Genomic DNA, 25,344 nt, shown 5'->3' with positions numbered 1-25,344 from the left:
TCATTGTTATCCCTTCTGGAACTTTCTATTTGCAGTCCGATGCGTCAACTTCTAATGATTAGAGATCAGTGTGTGGTAGTTATATTTTGTAATTTTAAAACATTTTCAAGACTTTCTTTTCTTTACATAAGTAACTTACAATATACATATATTTGTGAAATTAAATAAATGCATTTGAATGAATTAATTTAAATGAATAAACAAGACCATGAGGAAGGACTGCGTTAGAAACAGCAAATCACAACCTCTGATTAATTATATTATAACCAAAATTTTTTCGCCAAATCAAAATAGTAATTAAAGCCTTGATAATACGGTACGCCTGACAACAAATGTACGCAAATAACTTAGTAAATTAGCAGCTATATCTTAATCACTCACAACGACCTTATCGTAGGCTGATAGTATATTGTCGTTCCGCCACGTGGCGCGATTTACATGAACTGAAACCTATAAATTGAAACTACAAACAATTTAGTTCATATTCGTCGTGGTGTAACCGTAATTGATCGATATGTCGTGGTTTTAAGACCAGATCACTTGTGTAGAAGTCAAGTTCATTCACTGTGATTCAGTGAGAGACTTAGTGCGAAAGACATTATTTTAAAGTGGACAAAATCGTTAACGTTAATTTGTTTTTGATCTTTAAAAAATAACAAACGGAAATTACGGTACTTTTACCAACAATGCCGCGTCACTTGGAAGAACGGGGAACAAGCGAAAGTGATTGTACCAGCAGTAGTGAAGGGAAAGTAAAACTAAAAAGAGAAATAACTTTAATAAATGGTGTAGCAATTATTGTTGGATGCATTATTGGGTCGGGAATATTTGTTTCTCCAAGAGGAGTTTTTGCTTATTGCGGTGAATCGGTAGGCCTATCTCTTGTCGTCTGGTCATTGTGTGGAGTATTTTCGATGCTAGGAGCCATGTGTTACGCCGAATTGGGAACTTCTATTCTACGATCTGGTGGAGATTATGCTTACATTCTCGAAGCGTTTGGACCTCTGACGGCATTCTTGAGACTGTGGGTTGCTCTTCTTATAATTCGACCAACAACGCAAGCTATCTTGACACTGACTTTTGCCTATTATATTATTGAACCTATTTACCAACAATGTGAACCACCTGATGCAGCAGTGCGACTTTTAGCGGCGCTCTCTCTTGGTAAGGGACGTTATAAATATTAACCAAATTATTATTGTTTAATTGTATTTACAGATGAGATAAGCTTTTTATTATATCGTACGTGATTGTACGCCAAATCAGTAATATTTTAAAGTGCGTTTGGTTAAACATAAAAATTAGTTTAATAGAAAAGGTAACTTGTTACCAAGTGCGTTTTGATTTCATTAGTTTTCCTACCATATCTACTTATTTAAAAATAAAAAAAACTTTCAAGCCATCCAGCACATTTTATGATAATTTGTAAAACGTGAAATTGTGGTTTCTATGGCAACCTGCTAGTTTGTTACAGCTGTTCGTGCTTTCGGTAATTCATACTGCTACGTAGCTGTAAAGTTAGACGTGTTGTGTTATATGAAGATGTGTTTGTAGGTATTTATAAAGTAGATACCAAGTAAAACATTTTCGCGAATATCATTGATTGTGAGAGTATTCACCTGCTAATATCATTATCTTTCTAGCTGAGTCAATGTGAGTAGACAAGTTTCATTTCACCCATTAAGTGATGGCTAATATATTTGGAAATTATAGATGTATCACTTACTAATTAAAAGTTAAAATAGGGTTCAATACCATTATTTCTTCATCTCTAGAAGTCGCCCTGTATGGGTACATAATGTGTTGATACCTTAATCAAAGTGACCAGAAAAAACGTGTATTTCTGTGAATACTGTTCATGATTGATGCTCCAGCATTCCATATTGGAAGTGGAGTTTCCTTTTACTAATAGGTAAAACAATTACCTGTAGACATCGAAAATGTCGCAGTGTCTTTTACTGGTGAGACGATTAAAACCAGAACAAGACAAAGTGCACGTCTTCTATCGGATCGCCTAGTAACCGAAGACATTACATTCTGGAAGATCTTAATGGAGTATTTTAATGAACATTTTAAGGATGGAGAGTCACACAGATATTATCAATGTCGTTCATGTTTTAACGTCATCATTTCATGTTATATCACAACTACTGTATATATTGCAAATATTATTTCTTGCTTCATTCGCTGCAGTAGAGAACGGGTACTACGAGTTGAATATGCATGGGTTTATAATACCATAACAGCAGCTGTGTGTGTAGATGTTTGTTTTGAATTTGGCCCGAGGCTGTACATGGGTTATCTGCGCTAGTCGTTTCTAATTTAGCAGTGTAAAACTAGAGGAAAGTTAACTAGTCATCAACTGCCAACTCTTGGGCTATTCTTTCACCAACGAATAGTAGGATCCACCGTCACGTAAAAACGATTCCACTGCTGAATGGACGGGCATGTTTGGTGCGACAGGAAATCGAACCCGCGACCCCACGGATTACGAGTCAAACTCCTTAACCCATCTAGCCCATGCCGGGCCAGAACATTTATTACTTTCACACAATTAAGAAAGTAATTCCGCAAAATACATGGTGATAATGATGTGACAATTTCTCTCGTGCTAGTTTTCAAAAGTCCTCTGTTATGTTAGTGGTAAGTTTCTTGACTTTGCGAAAATCTGGTGTTAGTCTTGCATGGGACAGTGTAGGAAGCTGATTGTGTAGTGTTACTGTCAAAGCAAACGTACTTTCCTGAATTCTTTCAGTTAGCTTTCCAGAATAACAATAGTAAAGTTCTGGGTTCGAATCCCGCTGTTGACAGAGCACATGTCGGCCAGTGGGTATCTTTGCGCTAAAAAAGCCAACAGCCCTTTGTTTTCTCCAGAAAACTGAATATGATAGAGATTTGTTATCAATTGTCAATCTCATTGTGACGTCACTCGAAACGTTTATAGATAACATTTCACCAACATAATATTACTGTTACGTATTAAAGACTCGAAAATAGTTCTGTATCAATGCGTGAACTTTAATGACAACAGCATACTCTTGTTCAAATTAACTGTTTGGAACCAGTAGACAAAACGTGTTTTTAAAACCAACACAATTTCTCTATCTGGACTTTTCTTTAATTTTTATTTTCTTGTCATCTCAGTTACAAAATGTTCTGCGTTATATTCTGGGAAGAAATATGGAATAATAATTTTGTTTGATTTTTTTAAAATTATACTCAATTTACTTTCGACCATCTTATGTTGAGTAATAATTTTAATTGTTTTTTTTGTTACTACTAATTTTCTGTGTATGTATCTCCAGTAATTACCCATAATTAATATATGTTTATTAACCAGATAATTATAGTCACTATTATAAAATGTCTTGAATCATTAGTGTAGTTTTGTTTATTCCCATTCAATGAGAGGGATATTAATAAAGACAATACTACATTTTCTTGTTTGATTTTTATAAAAAACTAATGTATTTACTTGTCCAGATATACAAGTTTAGTGTTCTGTATATGTTTTTCAGGATTTTTAACGTACATTAACTGCAGAAGTGTACGCTGGGCCATGAGTATTCAAGACGTATTTACCGGGGCCAAGCTGTTAGCACTAATTATCATCATCATTACAGGCATAGTCTGTATAGCACGAGGTAAGTTTGGTTTGTTTCTTTTTAGAAAACGTTACAACTGGTGTGTCTGTTTCGTACAATTTAAATTAAACTAAAAAAGAGAGACGGTGACAATGAAAGTGATGTTTTCATTTCTCTTATTTGTTTAGCGATTAATGTAATATCAGTGAAACATGAATTTATTTTGTAAATTATTCAAAATACTTTGTGACTGTTATCAAACAAAGATATCGCCCTCTTTTAAGAGCAGAGTTCATTACTAAAATATAACAACCGAATTAAGTGAATGAAAACAAAACAAAAAACGTTTTGTACATATGTACTAAATGGATTCATTTTGCAACGTAAGGCCCTCTTGAGGCAAATAAACAAAATACAACTGACTACGCCAGAGAATCGTTTAGATTTTGAACTTAAGCACGAGACGCGCAGGGCGAGAGAAGTCGATTATACGAAACAGACAAATAGAATATTGTTTAATTTCTATTGTGCATAGTACTATATAGAAGTCATGCTGGTATTGGTTATTTATAAAGTCATTTGTTTCTAGTATTAATAGACATTCTTAGCGAAGCTGTTTTCTTTTATGTTATTGACTGTATATGTAAATAAATGAAAATCTACCGTAATTTAACTCGTCGTCGAACGTCCACAGTACGTACAGGCAAAGAAAGCCTTACGAACCCTTTAGCTACTGATTCAGAGAGCCATAACGCTTAAATTCCACGGCTGGAACAGCTTGATTTAAATCACGTGATTTAAAACTTCTTGGTGATTAGCACTGGTTTGGCTACGCGTTATGGCTCGTCTTAGAGTTTTTTTTGTTTTTTTTTTGTTCTAGACTTTTAGTTTTCGTTTATTATCGGCACGTCGACAGACTTTTTAACCGTTCCGTTTCTTCAGTATATCCAAACCAGTAACACAAACGTCATAAATACATATACACTCGATTCCTATGATGTGGAGTCTTGAAATGTGTATAAAAGTGGTACAGTACGTGAAACAACAACATCTTTACAAGTGAGCGTCCTTACATGTTTTGAAATCCCGAGTTTTAAGTAAGAAATTAAATAATATTTAGCGTCAATCTATTATTTTTTTATGTTACTTGTGTAACTTGGCCAAGCGTGTTAAGGCGTTCGACTCGTAATTCAAAACACACAATTATTTGTGCGGGTAGTGCTCCAAATGTAGTCTCTATACCAGCGCACTTTCCAACTGATCGCTTGCACATACGGGCATTAAATTAACCTGGTGGGTCAGTGGTAAGTTTAAGAATTTGCAACCCTAAAATCCAGGACTCAATTCCCCACAGTGAACATATAATGTAGCTTTGCAATTGGAAAATAACTAAAGTTGTTTAGAAAGCATAAATTTTTGTGTATTTTATTAGTTCAGTTTATTTCCCTAATATTATAGAGGAAAAATTAGTGCTTTTGTTTAATATTTTCTTTCCCTGTAGTTATTGGGTAATTATTGGCGTCACTGAGCCTGATTTTTTTTAAGTCTATTTCCTTTAAAGCGTAACATGTTTTACCGTTCTGATGTCGCACCAGCCACATGTACACATCACTGGCACTTGTTATGTAACTGTAAAGTGTGTATAATATTGATGTTACTCGTTAGTGTGTATGATCAACTGTGATTGGTCTACACTAGGAAGTTTTATGTCAAAACAATTTCATTTTTTTATTTATAATTTTTCATATTGCATATCTGATGATAGTGGATAAGGTTTAGGGCATTTTTTCAAATTGCAAAAAAACAACTTATTTTTGGTTACGCTCTTACAATTTTTGGTTTGAAATTCTGCGTGAGGACTATCTGTGCTAGCCATCCCTAATTCAGCAGTGTAAGACTAGAGGAAAAGCAGCTAGTCATAGTCACCCACTGTCAACTCTTGGGCCACTCATTTACCAACGAATACTAGAATTGACCGTATATTATAACGTTCCTACGGCTGAAATGGCGAACATATTTTGATGGAAAGTAGATTCGAATCTGCGCCACTCAGATTGCGAATCGAGCGCCTTACTCTGCCAGCTCTAGTAATTTTATTTTAATTGTTAGATGGTGCACCGAACACATTGATATTTAAAACTAAACTGATGAGGACTAAAGCAATTAGAGGCTATCGACGTTCAGAATAATATCGTGTTTTATTTTTTCTCTCTTTCCAGATTTCACATATGATTGATTGAAAAGACAAAAGGCTGTAGTTTTTCAAAATATAGATTATTTTGATTTAAAAAACCAAAAAAACTAGAACCCTTTTATTGCGATGAAATTTTTCTTTCCAGTTTATACGTTTAATGAATATTGATAAACATCAGTGTTTTGTATCGGTTAGTTTTACGTTTCGTCAAATGTATATAAATCAACGTCAGTATGTGTTTGCATCTCTTCGTCATACGTTTCCACATTTCTTGATCAATTGTCATCAAACATGACACAGCGATAAAGGATATTATGAGGAAGTTCATGAAATGGAAGGAGGGTTGGACCCTAATTTAATTCATGTTGATATAACCCTTGAAAACAGCAGTATCGGTACGTTTATGTGTTTTTATTCCACGTTTCATGTTTATTATGTTAGGGAAAAATTTCGTATCCTTCTTTATAATTTTTTTTCCTGTCCAACGGGCAGGTGTTTGTTTTTTGACACGATATGTTAATTTATATCTAAGTCTGGTCCGCTCGAGTTGGCCCGGCATGGCCAAGCATGTTAAGGCGTGCGACTCGTAATCTGAGGGTCGTGGGTTCGCATCCCGGTCGCGCCAAACATGCTCACCCTTTCAGCCGTGGGGGCGTTATAATGTTACGGTCAATCCCACTATTCGTTGATAAAAGAGTAGCTCAAGAGTCGGCCGTAGGTGGTGATGACTATGCGAGCGCACCAGTTTCTTGTTGTTGTTGTTTTTGAATTTCGCACAAAGCTACTCGAGGGCTATCTGCGCTAGCCGTCCCTAATTTAGCAGTGTAAGACTAGAGAGAAAGCAGCTAGTCATCACCACCCACAGCCAACTCTTGGCCTATTCTTTTGCCAACGAATAGTGGGATTGACCGAACATTATAATGCTTTCACGGCTGAAAGGGAGAGCGTGTTTGGTGCGACGGAGATTCGAAACCGCGTCCCTCGGATCAGGAGTCAATTGCCTTAACCACTTAGCCATGCCGGGCCTTTTTAATAAGGGACGTTTTCTGTTACCAAAACTGAATACGTTTCTGCTGTCAGTCGAGTTGTAACAGAATCGGGTGATGAAGGTATATAAATAAAATAATTTATCTTTCTCCTACGTTTTGATAACAACTTTGTATTTATCCCATATCCACCGCACCCAATCTGCGAACGTACAATGCGGCAAGGAACCGGGTTTCTCTACCCGTGCTGAGCACAGCACACATAGTACTCACTATATATATCTTTGCGCTTAACTACAAGCAAACAAATCGTCATCTGTACACGTCAGCGTTGAAGTAATTAGTGTGTATCCAATAGCAACGAAAACAAACGAATTGAATATATTCGTAACGAGAAAACAACACATTATGTGATATTTCACGTGATGTTTGAATAAAACCCAAACTTGCTCATATTCTTAATACAGATTTAAGATGTTTGTAAAACGTTCTAGGGACAAACGAACCGTTTCGCAGACATTCACAATGGAATATGTTTCAGTAAATAAATTTTGTCTTTATTTTCTTTCTTTAAAGATGTATAAATACTGAATTTTTGGTGAGGAAGGGGGAAGATTGATGGTAATAATAAAAACATAAACTCAACACTCACGCCAAACAGTCATTTTGATTACCACCCACGCCTCACTTTATTGATAAATGCTTAAAGATATAAGTTGATTGTTTGTATTAAGTGACTTTTTAAGTGACTGACTTAAATTACTTAAATTACCTGTTAGTGGTTTTTAATTAAAAATACTAATGTGTTTAAATGGCATGTATATACGAATAATTTGTTGTTCATTTTTTATACTATAGGCGAAACTACCTACCTGAAAAATAGCTTCCAAGGAGACTTTAAAACGGAAGACATTACTTTGGCTTTCTACTCGGGTTTATTTTCATATGGAGGATGGTAAGTTATTACGAAATAGTAATAAGTTGTCCAACAAAGCTGTCGCGATTAGTGACAAGTTTATTATCCATAGTTACTAGTAATCCATTTTTATTTTGTTTTTTTTCGGGGTGAAAAATCTTTTAAAATCCCCCACGTTTAAAAAACTTTTCCAGCCATTACTCCATCCTATCCAAATTCAGAAGAATCCTTACAGTGTTAAAATATTGTCATACATTGCTAAATTAGGGACGGCCAACACAGATAGCCCTCGTCTAGTTTTGTGCGAAATTTAAACCAAACAAACATTTGTCCAGCCAGTGAAACTTACCCAGTGTTTCTTTCCTAACACTAAAAACACACGTTGTAGTATTGAAAAATGAAACAACCCGCCCTTCAATAAAAACTGTGAAAAATAAAAAACTATTTTCTCTCCCTCTTCCTCGATAATTGATCAAACCGATTAATTATAATATTTTCAGGGACGGGTTGACTTCACTATATAATTTGAATTCAGGAGCTGGCAAACTTGGTTCGAATTCGTGTGATGCCACAGAATATTCCTCATGATTTCAGCTGTGACATTCAATATTTTATCGTGTATGTTGAATTATAGAGTACTGCTGATTGGTTGTTCCCCTTTGATCAGTTGCTCAAAGTCAGGGATGGCAACAGATAGCCTTAGCAGTTCTTACACAGATACAGAATATAGACAACTACAGTCGAATTAGTGCTGCTGGAGCGACACCTAAGTGGAACTGGGTGTTAACCCTTTAGAAACTAAATTTTTTTACAAAACATTCGGTTTACACTTGATAATACATCTTTTCCTAACCAAACACCCAGAGTGTCGGAGAATGCTCCTTGTTATTTGTGTTTGGTGGTAGAGTTCCCTCAAATCTTTCAAAACACACTGTCGCTCTCCGTTAGGAGCTGGCATCACGCACCATCTGACCACTCATGCCCAAGAGCGGTTATAAGACCTTTTAAAATGCGAATATTGTTCTGTTATACATCACGTTGTTAACACGTGAGTATGGCATTAAAACCTTTTTAATAAAATATATTCTGCAATTATCAGATTTGTTAAATTGTGCAAATGTTTGAACAGCTTAAAATAATATACAGGGTGGCCCGTAAGTCCCTACCCATCCATATGTTATCATGTTATATTCAATTACGCATGTATAACAAATTGTTTTCTTTTTTTCTCAGAGAAATATGGCCGAGTTAAGCTCATTTACACTTGAAAATGTCTCACAGAACATGGCATCGTATAATATTATGCAGCGAGAATGAGGGACAGCAGACAGATAAACTGGATACATAAGATATATGGATGGGTAGAAACTTACGGGCCACCCTGTACAATAAAGTTTGCTGTTCCTGGAACCTTTGCTGTTTTTTTCTTGCTGTTTAATGTCAAGAAAGTTTAGTTGCGTGTTTCCTCTGTGTAAAATGTGCATATTCGAGGTATTACTAATATAAATAGCCTTCATTGATTAGTGTATCATATATAATATTTTTTATTATTTCAAATACACTAATTTTCCATTTTTTTGTAAGTTTTGAATGTGGTTTCTTTACTGGGTCACATGCTTCACAAATTTGATAAGACTCCAAGTTTTGAATGTCGTGTAGTTACTGAGATGGCGAAGTCGCGCATTTCATAAATTCACCAGTGTTCTGGCAATAAACTGTAACACTACACGTGTGGGAAGAGAACCACGTACGAACTTCTAGATTTCCAAACGTTTAATATTACGTTGTATTCAATAAAATGGTGTATGTGTAAATAATATATGTAAAATAATTAGGTCAAGTTAGTTAGGCCTACCGATATTTAATATTTTAATATTATCTAATTTCGAAATTCTTTGATTTCTTTTTACGACACAAAGATAACCTAGCCTTTCTAGCACAACGACAACTGACTAGCCTGTTTACCAGGCTTGCTCCTAACCTCGAAACATAAAACTGTTGTTCATTGAAGCGAAAATTATATAATGACAGTGGATTTCCTGTAGATTAGTTGCCTGCGTACTTTTCGAAACTAGTCGCATATCGTATTTTTCTGTCTGTTTCACATCAGATGTGTGTTCCTGATAGTTGAAGTACCATACACGTATGGTTTCGAACGAAGTCACATGATAGCGCAACCATCAAACGGTAATTTAATGTCTTGTGTTACATCTGAGGATAATTAAGATGGCTAGGGCTGCCTCGAGAGACTTCTCGTTTATATCCAAACGAGAGATTCATATGACGAGGATATTTGTTTGTAGGTTAAAAGGACGGATAGTGATGAACAACGCACATCGGTTATGGCTTGAAAACAACAACAAAATCTCGCAAATACTGTATGGACCTCTCCAGTTTTTCCAAAAGTAATTACGTTCCAGAAGACTTGTGTGTCTTCGACTTTGTTTCTGTGGGTTCCTAATACCATAAGTCACATTATAAATAATTTTACTATGGCCACTGCATGTTAGTGCTGGATTATTTTACTTTCTGTACACTATTTTTATGCCCATGCAAAAACTTTAGTTTGAATTTTGCGGGAAAGTACTCTAGGACCAGATGCACTGCCTCCAACTTAGCGGTGAAAGAGTATAGAGAAGGTAGCTAGTCATCACCATCCACCGACAACTCTTGGGCTACTCTTTTACCAACGAATAATGGAATTGACCGTCACATTATCCATGGTTCAAAGAGCGAGAATGTTTAAAACAGGGATTTAAACCTGAGACCCTCAGATTGTTCCACGTAAAAACAAAGTTATTAAGTATGATGCAATTTGTGACCGAACTGATATTAAAACTACTCTAATTTAAATGTTGAACCGCACACTCAGTAACTGATATATCGGTCTAATAAGGCCCACAATAGTTAGGACACCTGACTGACAGTTTGAAGATCGCGTGATCGAATCCCGTCACTGAACATGCTCTTTCCTTCAGCTGTAGAGAGCGTTATGAAGTTACGGTCAATCCCACTGTTTGTTGGTAACAGATTTGGCGGTGGTAGTGTTGACCAGTTGTCTTCCCTCCAGTGTATCACGTCCAAGTTAGGGACGACTATTGCAGATATCCCTCGAACTGCTTTGCGTTAAATTCAACAAACCAAATAAATTAACCTGAAGGAGAATCGTTGAAATCGTATGTGAAAAGTTATTCACTAAACGACATTTGTTTCTGGACTACGGTTCACAGAAATTGTCTCATTACAGTTAAACAAATTAAAGTTTAATTTCCTAATTAATGTCAGTTTAATTACCAGGTCAACTCTTCGGTCGCCTGATTATCCTCAATCGTTAATCGTCGGTAGGGTTCATCTGAGCACACGAGTCTGTCATAGTCTGAGAATATTTAAAACCTGTTACTTTTTCGTTGATACGTCATTAAAATATCCATTTTATGATGCGAGAAACCCGCCACTGTTTTTCTGAATACTAAGAGGACGTCGTTTAACTCGTTTCAGGAACCCCGTCACTGCCAGAAATATAACGTATCGAAATACGTCATCCCACTTGTGTCATATTAGCCTACCTTGGTTTTGAAATCTGAGATGAAAGCAAAATCACCTGGTGTTCTGTGTCTGTGGACTTGCGCAGCTGGAAATGGGGTTTCGAAACTCGTCGCGGGCAGAGAAAAGATAGCCCATTGTGTAGTTTCGTGTTTAATAACATCGTATACAGTGTCTTTACGAATCGTATTTATTAGTTATAGAGAATCAGTAATTGTACAATCCGGTTCTGACAATGTTAGTTTTAGTGGGCGTGGCGTGTGATCGCGTGGTTGTAGCGTGTGTGGCTGTGTTGCGGAGTGTTAGTGTGATACTGTAGAGTTTGGTTGAGTTGTGCGTGTTGGAGCTTATTGTTTCTTTTCACTTTAATTTTTTAGAAGTGTCTGTGAAAATGTGAAGGAAAATGGTGTCATCAAATTGTAAGAAGCGAAAATATGAAGATAAAATAAGACATTTTGAATCAGAGTGGTGGAAGATTTTGCATTCTTGATGAATCTACAGACATACAAGACAACCCACAATACTGGCGGTATTTATTCGTTATATTTCCTTTGATGTAACTGTGAAAGAAGGGATGTTGGACTTAGTGGTATTAAAAGAAAAACTCGTGGCGATGACATTAAAAAAGAACTTGACAGAGCTTTAACAAATGTAGATATTCCACTGGATAAACTCGTCAGTGTTGCAATAGATGGAGCACCTGCAATGGTGGGGAAAATGTAGGATTAATTGCACTTATGAAAAGTGATCCCAGCTTTCTAAAATTTGTGCCAGCTCGTTGCATTATTCATTGTGAACATCTGACAGTCAGATAACTCAAGTATGAAGATGTTATGAAATTTATTCTTGAAATTGTCAATTTCATACGATTAAATGGGAAGACCCACCGACAGTTCAAACTTTTTTTTGAAGAACTGGAGCTTCAAAATAAACCCAGTGATGTCTCTTTCTATTGCACTGTGAGGGGGCTGTCAACCAGCAATGTCTTAAATAGGTTTGTGGATCTGTTGGAGCATATTATTACTTTTCTTGAAGAAAAGATAATATTCTATCCTCAACTGGGAAATGATGAATGGATGTAAGATCTAATGTTCCTTACTGATATAATGAATTATCTACAACTCGCAGCAATTGTCCCTTGGCACTCCAGGGGAAGGATAAGATTGTTTCTGATCTTACTCAGACAATTTTAAGTTTTCAGAATAAAATAAGACATTCAAAGAGACATGTTGTCAAGAAACTTCAGTTGTTTTTCCAATCTCAAAAGGAGAATAAATACATTCCCTGATATTGAAATAAGACCACAAACTGGAAGAATATAAAGATAAATTACAAGGATTGCTTAATAATATACTAGACAGGTTTGAGGACTTGCTGAAGCCTTGCTTCGCCTTTCTTGTAAATCCATTCATTGTTGATGTGATCAACGATGGTTGTTCAATTATCAAACCTCTGTTTACAGAACCATCTGCTGTGGAAATGGAACTAATAGAACGATAAGAGGGCCTGGATCTAAAGATGATCCATGAATTCCATTCTACAATTGAATTCTGGAAGCAAATTCCAGAAATAAAATATCCTGAACTGAAGAAAACCAGTGTGCAACTAATCTCAGTTTTCAGCATAATATACTGCTGTGAATCACTGTACTCTGTTATGAAGTTTGTGAAGTCGAATCTTCGTGCAATCCTTACAAATCAACATCTGACGGAACAAATTCGTACAGCCTTGACAAAATATCAGCCGGAATTTCAACGACTCGCAACCAAAATGGAAACTCCCAAGACCTCTACTAGCAGTAAATAACCTGATAATTCTATTAATATCTGTTTGTATCAGAAAAATGTTACGATAAGACAAACATTTTGTTTGTTTTTTTATCTGATTAAAATATCTGTAATTTTATTGTTTTACATATTTTCCTCCATGTTTTGACCAGATATTTATTAAAACAAATATCATTAGTATATTTGTTTTCTACCCCTTTTATTATTATTTTTGGCAGTCTCATTTAATGTTAATTTGCATATTTTTCATAGATGTTTCCCCAGTTCATTACTGTGTTAAATACGCTCAGTATAGTTAAAACAGCAATCAGCCAGGATTCTGAAAACATTTGATATATATATGTGCACTTTGTGATTATTGAAACTAATACATATTAACAGTTTAAAAACTACATACATGAATAAATATTATGACATACGTGTATTTCTTAATATTTATACAAAAACGTGTATGTGATATGCGTTCATGTCTTGCGGCTCTCAAACACCTGAAGTTTATCGTATGTGGCTCCTACGTTAAGCAAGTGTGGCCACCCCTGATATAGTTAGTAAACCCAGAATAGTTGCACATTGTTCTGGAGTTTTCTGTAATAATAAATTCTTTTTATTTCAATTCAAGCTACTGGAAGTTTTTGTTTGTACATGTAAGTCATCAATGTTTTATTTAGTTAACTGGTGAGTTAAGATTTTTTCAAACTTTTCTGCGTTGGTTTTACAAGATACTTATTTCTCTGTATTATTTAAATATTAAAGGCCTTTTACGAATAGCCAATACTTTAAGCAAACAAAAAGTCTTTTGTGAGACACTTAAAGAAGAGCTGTTTAAGAGTTGTTAATTCGATGGCTTTTTGAAACTAGTGTATGTAATACGAACTATGATTGGTTCGCTTTTGAAAAACACACTTGTATCTGTGTAAGTTTTAATTTGTTCAGGAAATATTTTTTTCTTTTAATAGCATCCTTCATGTCATGTTACTCTATAAAATGAATGAACATACATATAACCATCTTAACAGTTTTACATTTTTCTCAGGAATTATTTGAACTTCGTCACAGAAGAGCTGAAGGATCCACACAAGTAGGTGTAATTCATATCCATATTGTAGCTCTATGTTTACCACAGTATAAACGTTTGTGGAAAGTGACGTGTTCAAGGGGCTGGTTGGATTGGTTAAAGTCCCCGCCTTTTCTCCTCTTACTCCCCAAAAATACTTTCTCTCGGTCCTGGCCCGGCATGGCCAGGTGGTTAAGGCACTTGATTCGTAATTCGAATCCCCGTCACATCGAACATGCTCGTCCCTTTCAGCCGTGGGGTAGAATAATGTGACAGCCAATTTCACTATTCGTTGGTAAAAGAGTAGCCCAAGAGTTGGCGATGGGTAGTGAAGATTAGCTGCCTTCCCTCTAGTCTTACACTGCTAAACTAGGGACGGTTAGCGCAGGTAGCCTTCATGTAGCCTTGCGCGAAATTCCGAACAAACCAAACCTTCGGTCGCATAAATTGTCCACGTTTATTGAAAGATGCACGTGATATCTCGCTTCCACAGGGAATGAAAAGCATTTCATTTTTAAAACGAATGGCACACAGTGAGGGACATGGACTATGTTATAAAGTATAACCCACCGTTTTGTATTTCAAAAATGTTTAAGACTCGCAGAACCGGAATAAAAGATGACCAGTTTACTTCTTATGGATTTTTAACCTTGTGTATCACATGGAACTCGCAGTTCACGTAACTTCCTCTAACATACAGCTCCCTCTCCCGGCACCCTACCAAATCGAATATATTTCTTCAAAAATCTTTCTTTCCAGCTAACCCCTGTCCTTGTGATCTCCTCTGCTCGACATGGTTATAGAAGGTAATAAACTTTGACAGTTTTCTTACTTGAACTTTCCTTGTTAAAAGCTGTTTAAAAACATTTAGGTTAAGGGTATATTAAAATATACGCCCTAGAAACACAGCTGATATATTTCTCTCCTCTGCAATTTAGAAGTTGTTTGTTGACCCATATATTATCAGAGTACTTTGTATCTATCTCAATGATTTATGACCTTTCATTGAACCTGTTGATTAAAGAGTTGAAAACGCGCGATTGACTGGCACGTGCGACTTTAAATATTTAGAATATTTTGTTTCTTCTGAAATCTTGTAGATTTGAGAGATTGAGACATGTCGAATTCTAAGAATAGTAATGTAAACTTATAAAGGATGCTTATTGCAAGTTAAGTAAAAAAACCAACAACAACAGTTGGCTAGAATTAAGCTATTGTCTCTTTCACTTTATGGATTTATGGCATAATATGTTAATATATATATTAATTTCATTGTACTTACTGTAGAAACGACCAGTCACACAACAAATATTTTTACCTGCTAGTGAGTGATGTCAGTGTTAAGTTCTTAATACTTTTTTCAGAAATTTACCTCGAGCTATTTGGATTGGAATTCCGGTCGTGACATTTGTATATGTCTTCGCAAATGTTGCTTATTTTACGGTTGTCTCTCCGCTGGAAATGTTGGCCTCTCCTGCAGTCGCAGTGGTAAGACACAGTAGCTTCTTAGTGATTGTGGAGATAAGATTGTTAGCCAATTAATTGTTAGATAATAGATTGTTGGATGGTGGGTTGTTGGCCAATTAATTGTTAGATAACATATTGTTGGATGGTGTGTTGTTGGCCAATTAATTAAAAAATGAAATAATAGGAACTTGTAGCAAATTATTTTTATTGCAACATTTCGACCCATATTAAAACTGCTGACAAAAGTCATCAACAAAACAGATTAAATGTCCAGGACCCCTTACTTATTTATGGTAATATTTTATTTGCCTCATTTTATTTAAAAAAGATAAGGAAATTCAGCGCCATCTACAAACTTATCCTCACTATCACGAAACTGTAATGTTTGCTGGAATTAATCTGCCTTTTTTAAAACTAAATTTGACCTGATGATGACTCGATACTGTGGATCGAAACGTTGATCTCAAGTGGCTGTGGTAAGTCTTGAAGCGCTAAAAACCGTAAGAACCGCAAAGATACCCATTACACTATGTAGAAACGTCATTAAAACCGTATCTTTGGTTTCTGTAATAAGTTTATAATGATAACTTCCACCTTTAATCCCTTAGGTGAGGCTATGGCGACCAGACTAATTAACTAATTACTTTTGTTATTATTATATATATAGTAAGGGCCAAGATTCGATCCTAGGTCTTCCTGATAGATAAGTTGTCCTATTCACGCGCTAGGAGTCTTTCTTATTATAACTTCTGTCATCTAATCTGTTTAAATACTTTCGTGGCTGGTATTCACATTTTATCGACTTCTGTGATTGGTTAAGTGTATGATTTTTGTTTTTGGTAGATGTGGAAGTCTTATTTTGCTTTTCCTATTCTTTAAAATGAATAGCTATTACACACAGATCTGTATATTCGGTTTTTCTTGCGTGTTTAGTTTGTTCCATAATCCTAACTTTATTATATTTATATTATCCAACGTTTTGAACTCCACATTCACAAGGAATGGGGTAAATGACGATTTACTCTCGTTTTTTAACATATTTTAAAACTAGATTAAAACACAAATTAATCTAACCTTCGTATCCAGAGAGAAATACGTTTACTTCCTTTATAGGATTACACAAAAGACAATATCCTTTAAGAAACTCGAACAACTGTGGAGTGTTTAACGTGGTTTTATTGGAAAATTTGTTAGCAACATTATCAAGTTGCATAATGTCTTTTTTTATAATTACTAATGTAAAATGTATTTTTATTGTTATAATGTTACACCACAAACATTTTTATAAAAGTATGTAAGGCCCACCATCAAACATATTTACAGTCCTTCTGGGGTGGTTCTTGGTAGTTAAAGATTTTAATGACCAAGACAAAATATCCTATACTTGTACTTGGGTGTATGTACATGCCAATAAACTTAGCCAAACTTCAACAGTCTATTTATATAGGATTTAGTACTAGATATAAAACCACAAGTTTAAAAAATGGTAACAAATTATATGCAGTTTTATTTCAGCATGTTCTACGATGCAAAAACATTATAAACTTCTCTGAATGATTTAAACCAGATAAACTCTGAGTTTATTAATTCGTTTTCCACATAAGAAGAAAGAAAGAAAATATCTATACAATATTACGTCACAGGTTCGAATCTCTGTCACACCAAACATGCTTGCCCTTTCAGCCGTGGGGGTGTTATGTTTCGATGAATCCCACTATTTGTTGGTAAAAGACTAACGCAAGAGGTGGTGATGACTAGCTGCCTTCTCTCTAGTCTTACACTGCTAAATTAGGGACGGCTAGCACAGATAGCCCTTGAATAGCTTTGCGCGAAATTCAAAAACAAAGAAACAATAACCAACGATTTCGTCATACAATCTTTGAATGATATACTTTCGCTTCTTGGAGATTTCGGTAGTGAATATCAGTTTTAGACTTTGTCTCTCAGCAATGTGCACTGAAACATAATCTTTTTAGTGTGTTTACATCAGAATCACTTCGACCACGCGCAAGATTGCAGCTGCGATGTTTATACACCTTTAGTATATATATGTCATTCTATGGCTGGCCAGACAGACTCTGACACCGAGCTTGTCAGACGTGTTTTTCTCCTCCTGCTATATCAGATTGACTTTATCATTACCTGGTCCTGCTGTACCGATCTCTCCAACGATCCGGATATACTGAAAATTCTCCCAGCAAGGAACCAACTTCATGAAAATTGTAACACCCAGTAAACATATTGCCGATACCATTCTACGGAATGGCTGCTACTATCACATATTTCATTTTAGTGCCGAACGCCCCCGACGCCACCCAACCAAACTAAGGACACCCAAGCAACCTGAACCTGTCTTGCAACCTAACGTAATATCCAGTCCGACCATCCGCAAGCTATTAATCAATCATCCGACAAGTGTATCCAAACAGATTTCGGTAACAAAATATCCCAGAGCACCCAAACCATCACTGAAGAGACTAAAACTTGTGAAGCCCCTGCTTTGACAGATAATGTCCAAACAGCAGACGCTGTTTCTCAAAAACACACAGCCATGATTCATCAAGAAACCCAGTATCCTGGAGACATGCGATTCAAGAGAGCATCCAGCAACTTAACACAGAAAGTAATCCAGTTTAGAAACACTCTGCCTAGAAACAAGAATTTCATCATCTCTCCTCCTTCGCCCAAGCTCAAATCAGACCAATGCATCACAGATGGTTCTCCATGTTCTTTTGAACATTCGTCTTCATTGTTTTAAACGCATCCTAGTTGCAATCTATGTGTATTAATATCATTTGCACATTTCTTTGTTATTGTAAGTGTTATTGTATGTCTCTTGTAATTAATCTTTGTATTTTACTTTCATTACAGCTCTTCTTCCGGGTACGATCAGGGACTTTATTCGGCGCCCTGGTCGTGAAAGTGGGTTTTCTCGGGGTACTCCTGTTTCCTCCCACAGCTGAATTTCCGTTTCATAGGATCTATAGATCCCAGTCCTGAAAAGAGGTCCGTCACCTTAGTTCCTAAATTTTATATGTTTAAAGTACAGTTAATCAGAGTCATGAGTCTTAATTATGTCGATGTACTGTATTTTCATCTCGCTGCTGCCTTCACTTTGACTGTAATCACACCTCGTAATTCTTTGGACGCTTGTGAATGTTGTGCTGAACCATTTCCACTTCGTTCTTCGTTTTCTCTCCGGCTCGTCGACACATCCCCGTCATGCCAAACATGCTCGCCTTTCAGCTGTGGGGGCGTTATAAAGCGACGATCAATCCCACTATTCGTTGGTAAAAAGAGTAGTCCAAGAGTTGGCGGTGGGTAATGATGACTAGCTGCCTTCCCTCTAGTCTTACACTGCAAAATTATGGACGGCTAGTACAGATTGCCCTCGAGTAGCTTTGTGCGAAATTCAAAACAAACAAACAAACAAACAAAATCGTCGGCCAACTTCTCAGCTGTTTCCCGACGCTCCTCAATTAGATACACAAATCTGTCAACTTCAAGGTCATTATTGACCATTGCTCTTGATTAACAACCAACATGCCACTCAAATTCAGTTAATTATCTTCGTGACCAGTTTATTCTTGCCTTGTGTGGGGTGAAGAGAAACAATAGCTTCTGGTTATTTTTCGTTCATCTTTGGGGAACGAAATTATAATTTAACCTAAATAATTCAGTAGTAAAGTAATGGAACTGCGAAATTTGTATGTGTATTTTTTTATTAGTTTCTACACAAAGAACACTGGTGCTTAACATTCCTGTTTTTTTTTTTTTTACTCTTAGACGTTTGCAAGTAAGATGTTTGGAGTTATGGCTTGGATCATGCCGATTTTTGTAGGACTGTCAGTGTTTGGTGGCGTCAATGGAGTTCTCTTTACTTCAAGTAGGTAAGACGATTTTTAGAGGTATCATAATTTAATCGTATCTAATATTTCTGTAACATCAATGTTACTATTTTATACGTTTTGGTAAACATCTCTAGAACAGTTCATGTAGAAGATATATATTGTACGTATCTTGGAAAAAACTGAAATGTTAAGTTAACAAGAAACAAGTACAAGAACAACACAAGTTACTATATTGAGAAATATTGTATTCAGTTGAAGTGATATATTGTGTAATTTTATCTTTTCTAAAACCTGATTCATTTCACATTAACCACTGTTTTCAAGCAAGACTCTTTTACGTTGGTGCTCAAGAGGGCCATCTACCGATAATATTTGGAATGATTCACTTCAAGAGGTGTACACCAACGCCATCACTTATATTTACGGTAAGATTCAACTTAAAATTAAAACAAAAAACGGAACAACCACAACACATAAGAACCATGCTAAAACTAACGCAAATAAAAGTAAGTATAACATAACGCCTAATTCTTAAGCTTTAAGTAAACATTTTAAAGGTGCCGTCTTGTAATTATTATTGAACTCTACCTACACTTTAGGTAAAATGTCACCACTTCGCAAGTAATATAAGAATATATTTAATAACATTGATTAAATAAAATTGTTTTGATGAAATTCGTTCGTTTAATTCAGAAATGTTTGTATTAACAAAATATTTTAAACTATTTATGCTTTTATTACATAAAACAAAACTGCACAATAGGTCGTCTGCGTTGTATGCATCATTTTCAGTCATGAATTTTACCTGATAAAATAAGTTAAAATAACGTCGGCTCAGCATGTACAGGGGTTAAGGGGCTGGACTTATAATTTGAGGGTAGCGGGCTCGAATCTTCGTCACACTAGACATACTCGCCCCTTTCAAACGTGAGGGTGTTGTAATTCCCCATTCCATCCCATTTCGTTAATAAGAGTAACCCAAAGTTGTAATGATTAGTTGCCTTCTGTCTAGTTTTACTCTGTTAGATTAGGGACGGCTAGTGCAGACAGCCCTCGTGTAGCTATGAAAAGTATCCCCAAAGGTAACATTTTCAGTATCTCTCACTCTGACCCATAGGTATTTTTATTAATGTGAAATATACCATTATGTCATCTGTCATTGGTCCTTTGTACACACACACCAACCCAACGAACAGCTTGTTAAACAGAAGTATAATCAATATTTTGAATATTCAGCACACGACTGTATCCAGTGTTACTGAAAGAGATAAAATAAACTGTTTTATTAAGAATTATAAAATATTAACACATTTTATTAGAGAGTCTGCAGTTTACACCTTTTTTGCAAAAATATTTTCTTCTATTTTTGTCATTTAATTAATTGTTTACAAACATAAACAGTGACCTAGATAGGCCGAATAGCTGTCCATTGTTTGTTATTACAGTTCTGTTTTTAATAAGGCCGAATAGCTGTCCATTGTTTGTTATTACAGTTCTGTTTTTAATTAGGCCGAATAGCTGTCCATTGTTTGTTATTACAGTTCTGTTTTTAATAAGGCCGAATAGCTGCCCATTGTTTATTACAGTTCTGTTTTTAATAAGGCCGAATAGCTGTCCATTGTTTGTTATTACCGTTCTGTTTTTAATAAGGCCGAATAGCTGTCCATTGTTTGTTATTACAGTTCTGTTTTTAATAAAGCCGAATAGCTGTCCATTGTTTGTTATTACAGTTCTATTTTTAATTAGGCCGAATAGCTGTCCATTGTTTGTTACAGTTGTATTTTTAATTAGGCCGAATAGCTGTCCATTGTTTGTTATTACAGTTCTGTTTTTAATTAGGCCGAATAGCTGCCCATTGTTTGTTGTTAATTAATAAGGCCGAATAGCTGTCCATTGTTTGTTATTACAGTTCTGTTTTTAATAAGGCCGAATAGCTGTCCATTGTTTGTTATTACAGTTCTGTTTTAATTAGGCCGAATTGTTTGTTTATTACAGTTCTGTTTTTAATTATAGGCCGAATAGCTGTCCATTGTTTGTTATTACAGTTCTGTTTTTAATTAGGCCGAATAGCTGTCCATTGTTTGTTATTACAGTTCTGTTTTTAATTAGGCCGAATTGTTTGTTATTACAGTTCTGTTTTTAGGCCGAATAGCTGTCCATTGTTTGTTATTACAGTTCTGTTTTTAGCTGCCCATTGTTTATTTCTGTTTTTAGGCCGAATAGCTGTCCATTGTTTGTTATTACAGTTCTGTTTTTATTACAGTTCTGTTTTAATTAGGCCGAATAGCTGTCCATTGTTTGTTATTACAGTTCTGTTTTTAATTAGGCCGAATAGCTGTCCATTGTTTGTTATTACAGTTCTGTTTTTAATTAGGCCGAATAGCTGTCCATTGTTTGTTATTACAGTTCTGTTTTTAATAAGGCCGAATAGCTGCCCATTGTTTGTTGTTACAGTTCTGTTTTTAATTAGGCCGAATAGCTGTCCATTGTTTGTTATTACAGTTCTGTTTTTAATTAGGCCGAATAGCTGTCCATTGTTTGTTATTACAGTTCTGTTTTTAATTAGGCCGAATAGCTGTCCATTGTTTGTTATTACAGTTCTGTTTTTAATTAGGCCGAATAGTTGTTTATTGTTTGTTATTACTATACGTTCTACTCATTCAACACACACTAGAGACCACTCTGGTGGTACAATAGGAAGTCTACGGATTTACAACACTAAAATCAGGGGTTCGATTCTTCTTGGTGGACTCAGCAGATAGCCCGATGTGGCTTTGTTACAAGAAACACACACACACACACACAACAATGTACTTAAATACAATGTTGTATTGGTTTGGTTTGAATTTCGCGACAAGCTACACGAGAGCTATCTGCGTTAGCCATCCCTAATTTATCACTGTAATATTAGAGTGAAGGCAGCGAGTCATCACCGCTAACTCTTGGGCTACTCTTTTACCAACGAATGGTGGGACTGGCCGTCACATTATAGCTCCCCCACGGCTGAAAGGGTTATCATGTGATGGGAATTCGACCTGGGACTCTCACATTACGAGTCGAGTACCTTAACCACGTAGCCATGTTGTACAGGATATTATGTATTGAATTTAAAATTTTCTCCACAATTTTCAGCATTTATTTCGAACTATTTTATGTTTTTCTATTTTCTCGTAGTGTGTGCTTTCTCTGGTGATGTTGACAACTAGCGACATTTACACACTAATTAACTACCTCAGCTTTATCCAATGGCTGTGGGTAGGCGTGGCCATCTTGGGGATGATGTATCTCCGTTGGAAGAAACCGTATATGCCTCGACCAATCAAAGTTTCCCTAGCGATCCCAGTTTTGTTTTTTCTGTGTTGCGTATTCCTCACCGTAATACCCTTATACGCTCAGCCTATGGAGACTGGACTAGGCCTATTAATCATTCTGTCGGGTGTACCAGTGTACTTTATTCTAATTAAGAACAAGAGAAAATCAGCTACTATCTCTTCCATATCAGGTGTGTTTCATTAGAACAATCAACTGTTAATAGTCAACCTAATTAAAAAAAAAGTTTTACAAAATTAACTTTGCTATTGGATAATTAAATTGGACACTTAGACCGTTTCTTGTTACAAAATTCTTGTATATATTTGCAGATACGTCTGTTGTCGTTCATTAAAAAAAATTGAAATACTAGCTTAAAATCGTTAATCTCGCATGTATATATTTTCTTACTCACTTTTGATGTTTCTGTTTCTTTTATCTCTGAAGATAAGACTTCTAGCCGATGTCTGTACAAACATTAAAAGTCAACTGTGTATTTTTTTTAAATAGTTAGGTTTAATTATACTGGTTAGAGTTTAAGTCTTTAACGAATATGTACACGCAAACAGTACCGCAAGCTTATAAATAAATAGTTCGATAAATAACAGAATTTGTAATTTTGTTTTCCTTCGTATAACGTGATGGAACAGTAAACAAACCTAATATCTAACTACTAGGACGTAACTTATCTCTTTCTATCTTAAAATATTTCAAGTCTTCCTTTTTGTTTTCTTAATTTTACTGACAACATAACCCTTGGTAAAATTAATGTACTATAATTCATCTAGCAACTACTAGATGTCACTACTTCTGATCAACAGACACTTCGCTAATTTTTTTTTTTTCTCTCTCTCTCTTAGGGAAAATAACAAAGGAATTGCAGAAACTTTTAGAGGTTATGACTCCGGAAAAAGAAGAATCATTACTGACTGATTAAAGTTCGGCGTTATAAGTTATGATCTCGTTCCAATAGAAGAAGAAGAAGAAAAAAAAGACCCACTTCTGAATTACTGAATATCAACAACAAAAGTTATCAGTTTTCCCCAAGTTTGTATTATAGGATGTAATTCTTAATTTACTGGCCTACGTTGTAGATTACCAAATAAAACACACAAAAAAACTATAAATTTAGACCATTCCACCAGATGGAACTTTGTATATTGCGTGAGGTACGAGTTATCATTAATTTTGTTTATTTTACATATGTCCAGTTTTATAAATTAATAATTGTGGCAAAAGAAAAAGATCCTCTTCCCCATTTTAACCTTTGATAGTAACACTTGTATGGATGTGTTGTTTAGTATTAACATGAGAGTAAACATCAAATTTATAAATTAAAGCAATCGTTAGGAAGTGCAATGGTTATGAAAGTTTGGTAGAAGTTAATGTTTTCGTTATGTTAAGTATTAAGAAACGTTATTCTTGTAATTTTGCAAAAACAAAACTAAACGCAACTCAGTAAGAATCTTTCCGTAATTGTTTTTCCTTTTAAGTATATATATTTGATTCACAAAATAACCTCATTCTTGTTTACAAGTCGTTCGTGTCACTACAACAACCAAAATATTTTTCTGTGACGAAAGGACGATGCAACATTTATAAGCTTTAATTGCTGTAGATGGAGCTCTTTGACTTCCATATTTTGTGTTAGTCCATTTTTCTGGGGAAAGGTTTCTTTTATTTTAACAGCAAAGCCAAACAAATGTTTTCCATACATGTTTATTTGGAAAAGTTTATTTTTTACTCAAACCATAGTGTATTTTTTTATCTTGTTCCAAATTTAAGAGTAAAGTTTATAAATTTATTGGCACCCCATAACTACGTTTTTCTGCTATGTTACTGGTTGATTGTAGATTACGTATTTTTTTAATTATTCAAAACGTACGACAGAATAATATTTGTCTCGTATGTTTTTTTGTTTTCTTTTGTTACTGTTATACACTCATTTTTGTGTGTGTGAACTTGAGCTTCTGACTAAATATTAATTTCTTTAAATTGTTTTCCTATTGTGATACAATAGCATCAGTACTTGAGGGCTTCAGGGTAAGATTTAGCACTTTAAGGTGGTAGATGTACTTTTATCGGAGACCTAAGAATCTTTGTGTTTTAAATTATACTGGATCACATGGCTCTGATGGATCCTCGGAACAACTTGACGGATCGCATGGCATTAGTATTAGGCCTATTACATTATTAAACATTACGGTTTAAATCTAGGCCTTTAGGGGTATTCGAAAGACGTACACACTGTAACAATTAACTGATCGTATTATTAACATTGTTGAACGTAATTTTGTGTATGTAACAGACCCGTCCTGAAAGACGTAATGACATCACGTGAATTTTTTTTCTCTTGTATCTGCCACATTGGACATCAGCACCTAGATTCTAAGCAGTGGAAATTTTGAAAACGTCTTTCCAATCTTTTGTTTTTGACTGTACCAATAGACGGGGTTTAGGACTGATTTATATCTTTTTCCAGATTTCTAGCTGATCCAAAAATATTTATTGCTGCGGTTTTGGTGCGAAACTTAGAATCTTCACAATATTCCCGTATTTGTAGTGCACCTTTTGTGAAACGTATCGGAATAAATCTGTTAAGTAGTATTTATGTAATTATAAACTTTGTTATTAAATATTTTCATAAATATAA

General features: G+C 35.3%; 1 protein-coding gene across 2 annotated transcripts; it reads left to right on the top strand.

Moving 5' to 3' along the window:
• Positions 1-479: 479 nt before the first annotated feature.
• LOC143239713 (large neutral amino acids transporter small subunit 2-like) lies at positions 480-25,344 on the top strand. Of its 2 annotated transcripts, XM_076481123.1 has the most exons (9): positions 480-1,164; positions 3,519-3,644; positions 7,623-7,719; positions 14,044-14,088; positions 15,429-15,552; positions 19,318-19,421; positions 19,711-19,807; positions 22,557-22,884; positions 23,552-25,344. In XM_076481123.1, the coding sequence occupies exons 1-9, from the start codon at positions 687-689 to the stop codon at positions 23,626-23,628; spliced, it is 1,476 nt and encodes a 491-aa protein (XP_076337238.1). In that variant the 5' UTR covers positions 480-686; the 3' UTR covers positions 23,629-25,344. The 2 variants fall into 2 exon arrangements, with proteins under 2 accessions (XP_076337238.1, XP_076337239.1); XM_076481124.1 differs by lacking the exon at positions 23,552-25,344 and having other exon boundaries at positions 19,707-19,807; positions 22,557-22,764.

Source organism: Tachypleus tridentatus, chromosome 13 (genome assembly GCF_004210375.1).
Source record: "Tachypleus tridentatus isolate NWPU-2018 chromosome 13, ASM421037v1, whole genome shotgun sequence".
NCBI classification, from domain to species: Eukaryota; Metazoa; Arthropoda; class Merostomata; order Xiphosura; family Limulidae; genus Tachypleus; species Tachypleus tridentatus.
Note: the sequence above shows the minus strand (reverse complement) of the source record. Positions and strands in the feature narration are given on the sequence as shown.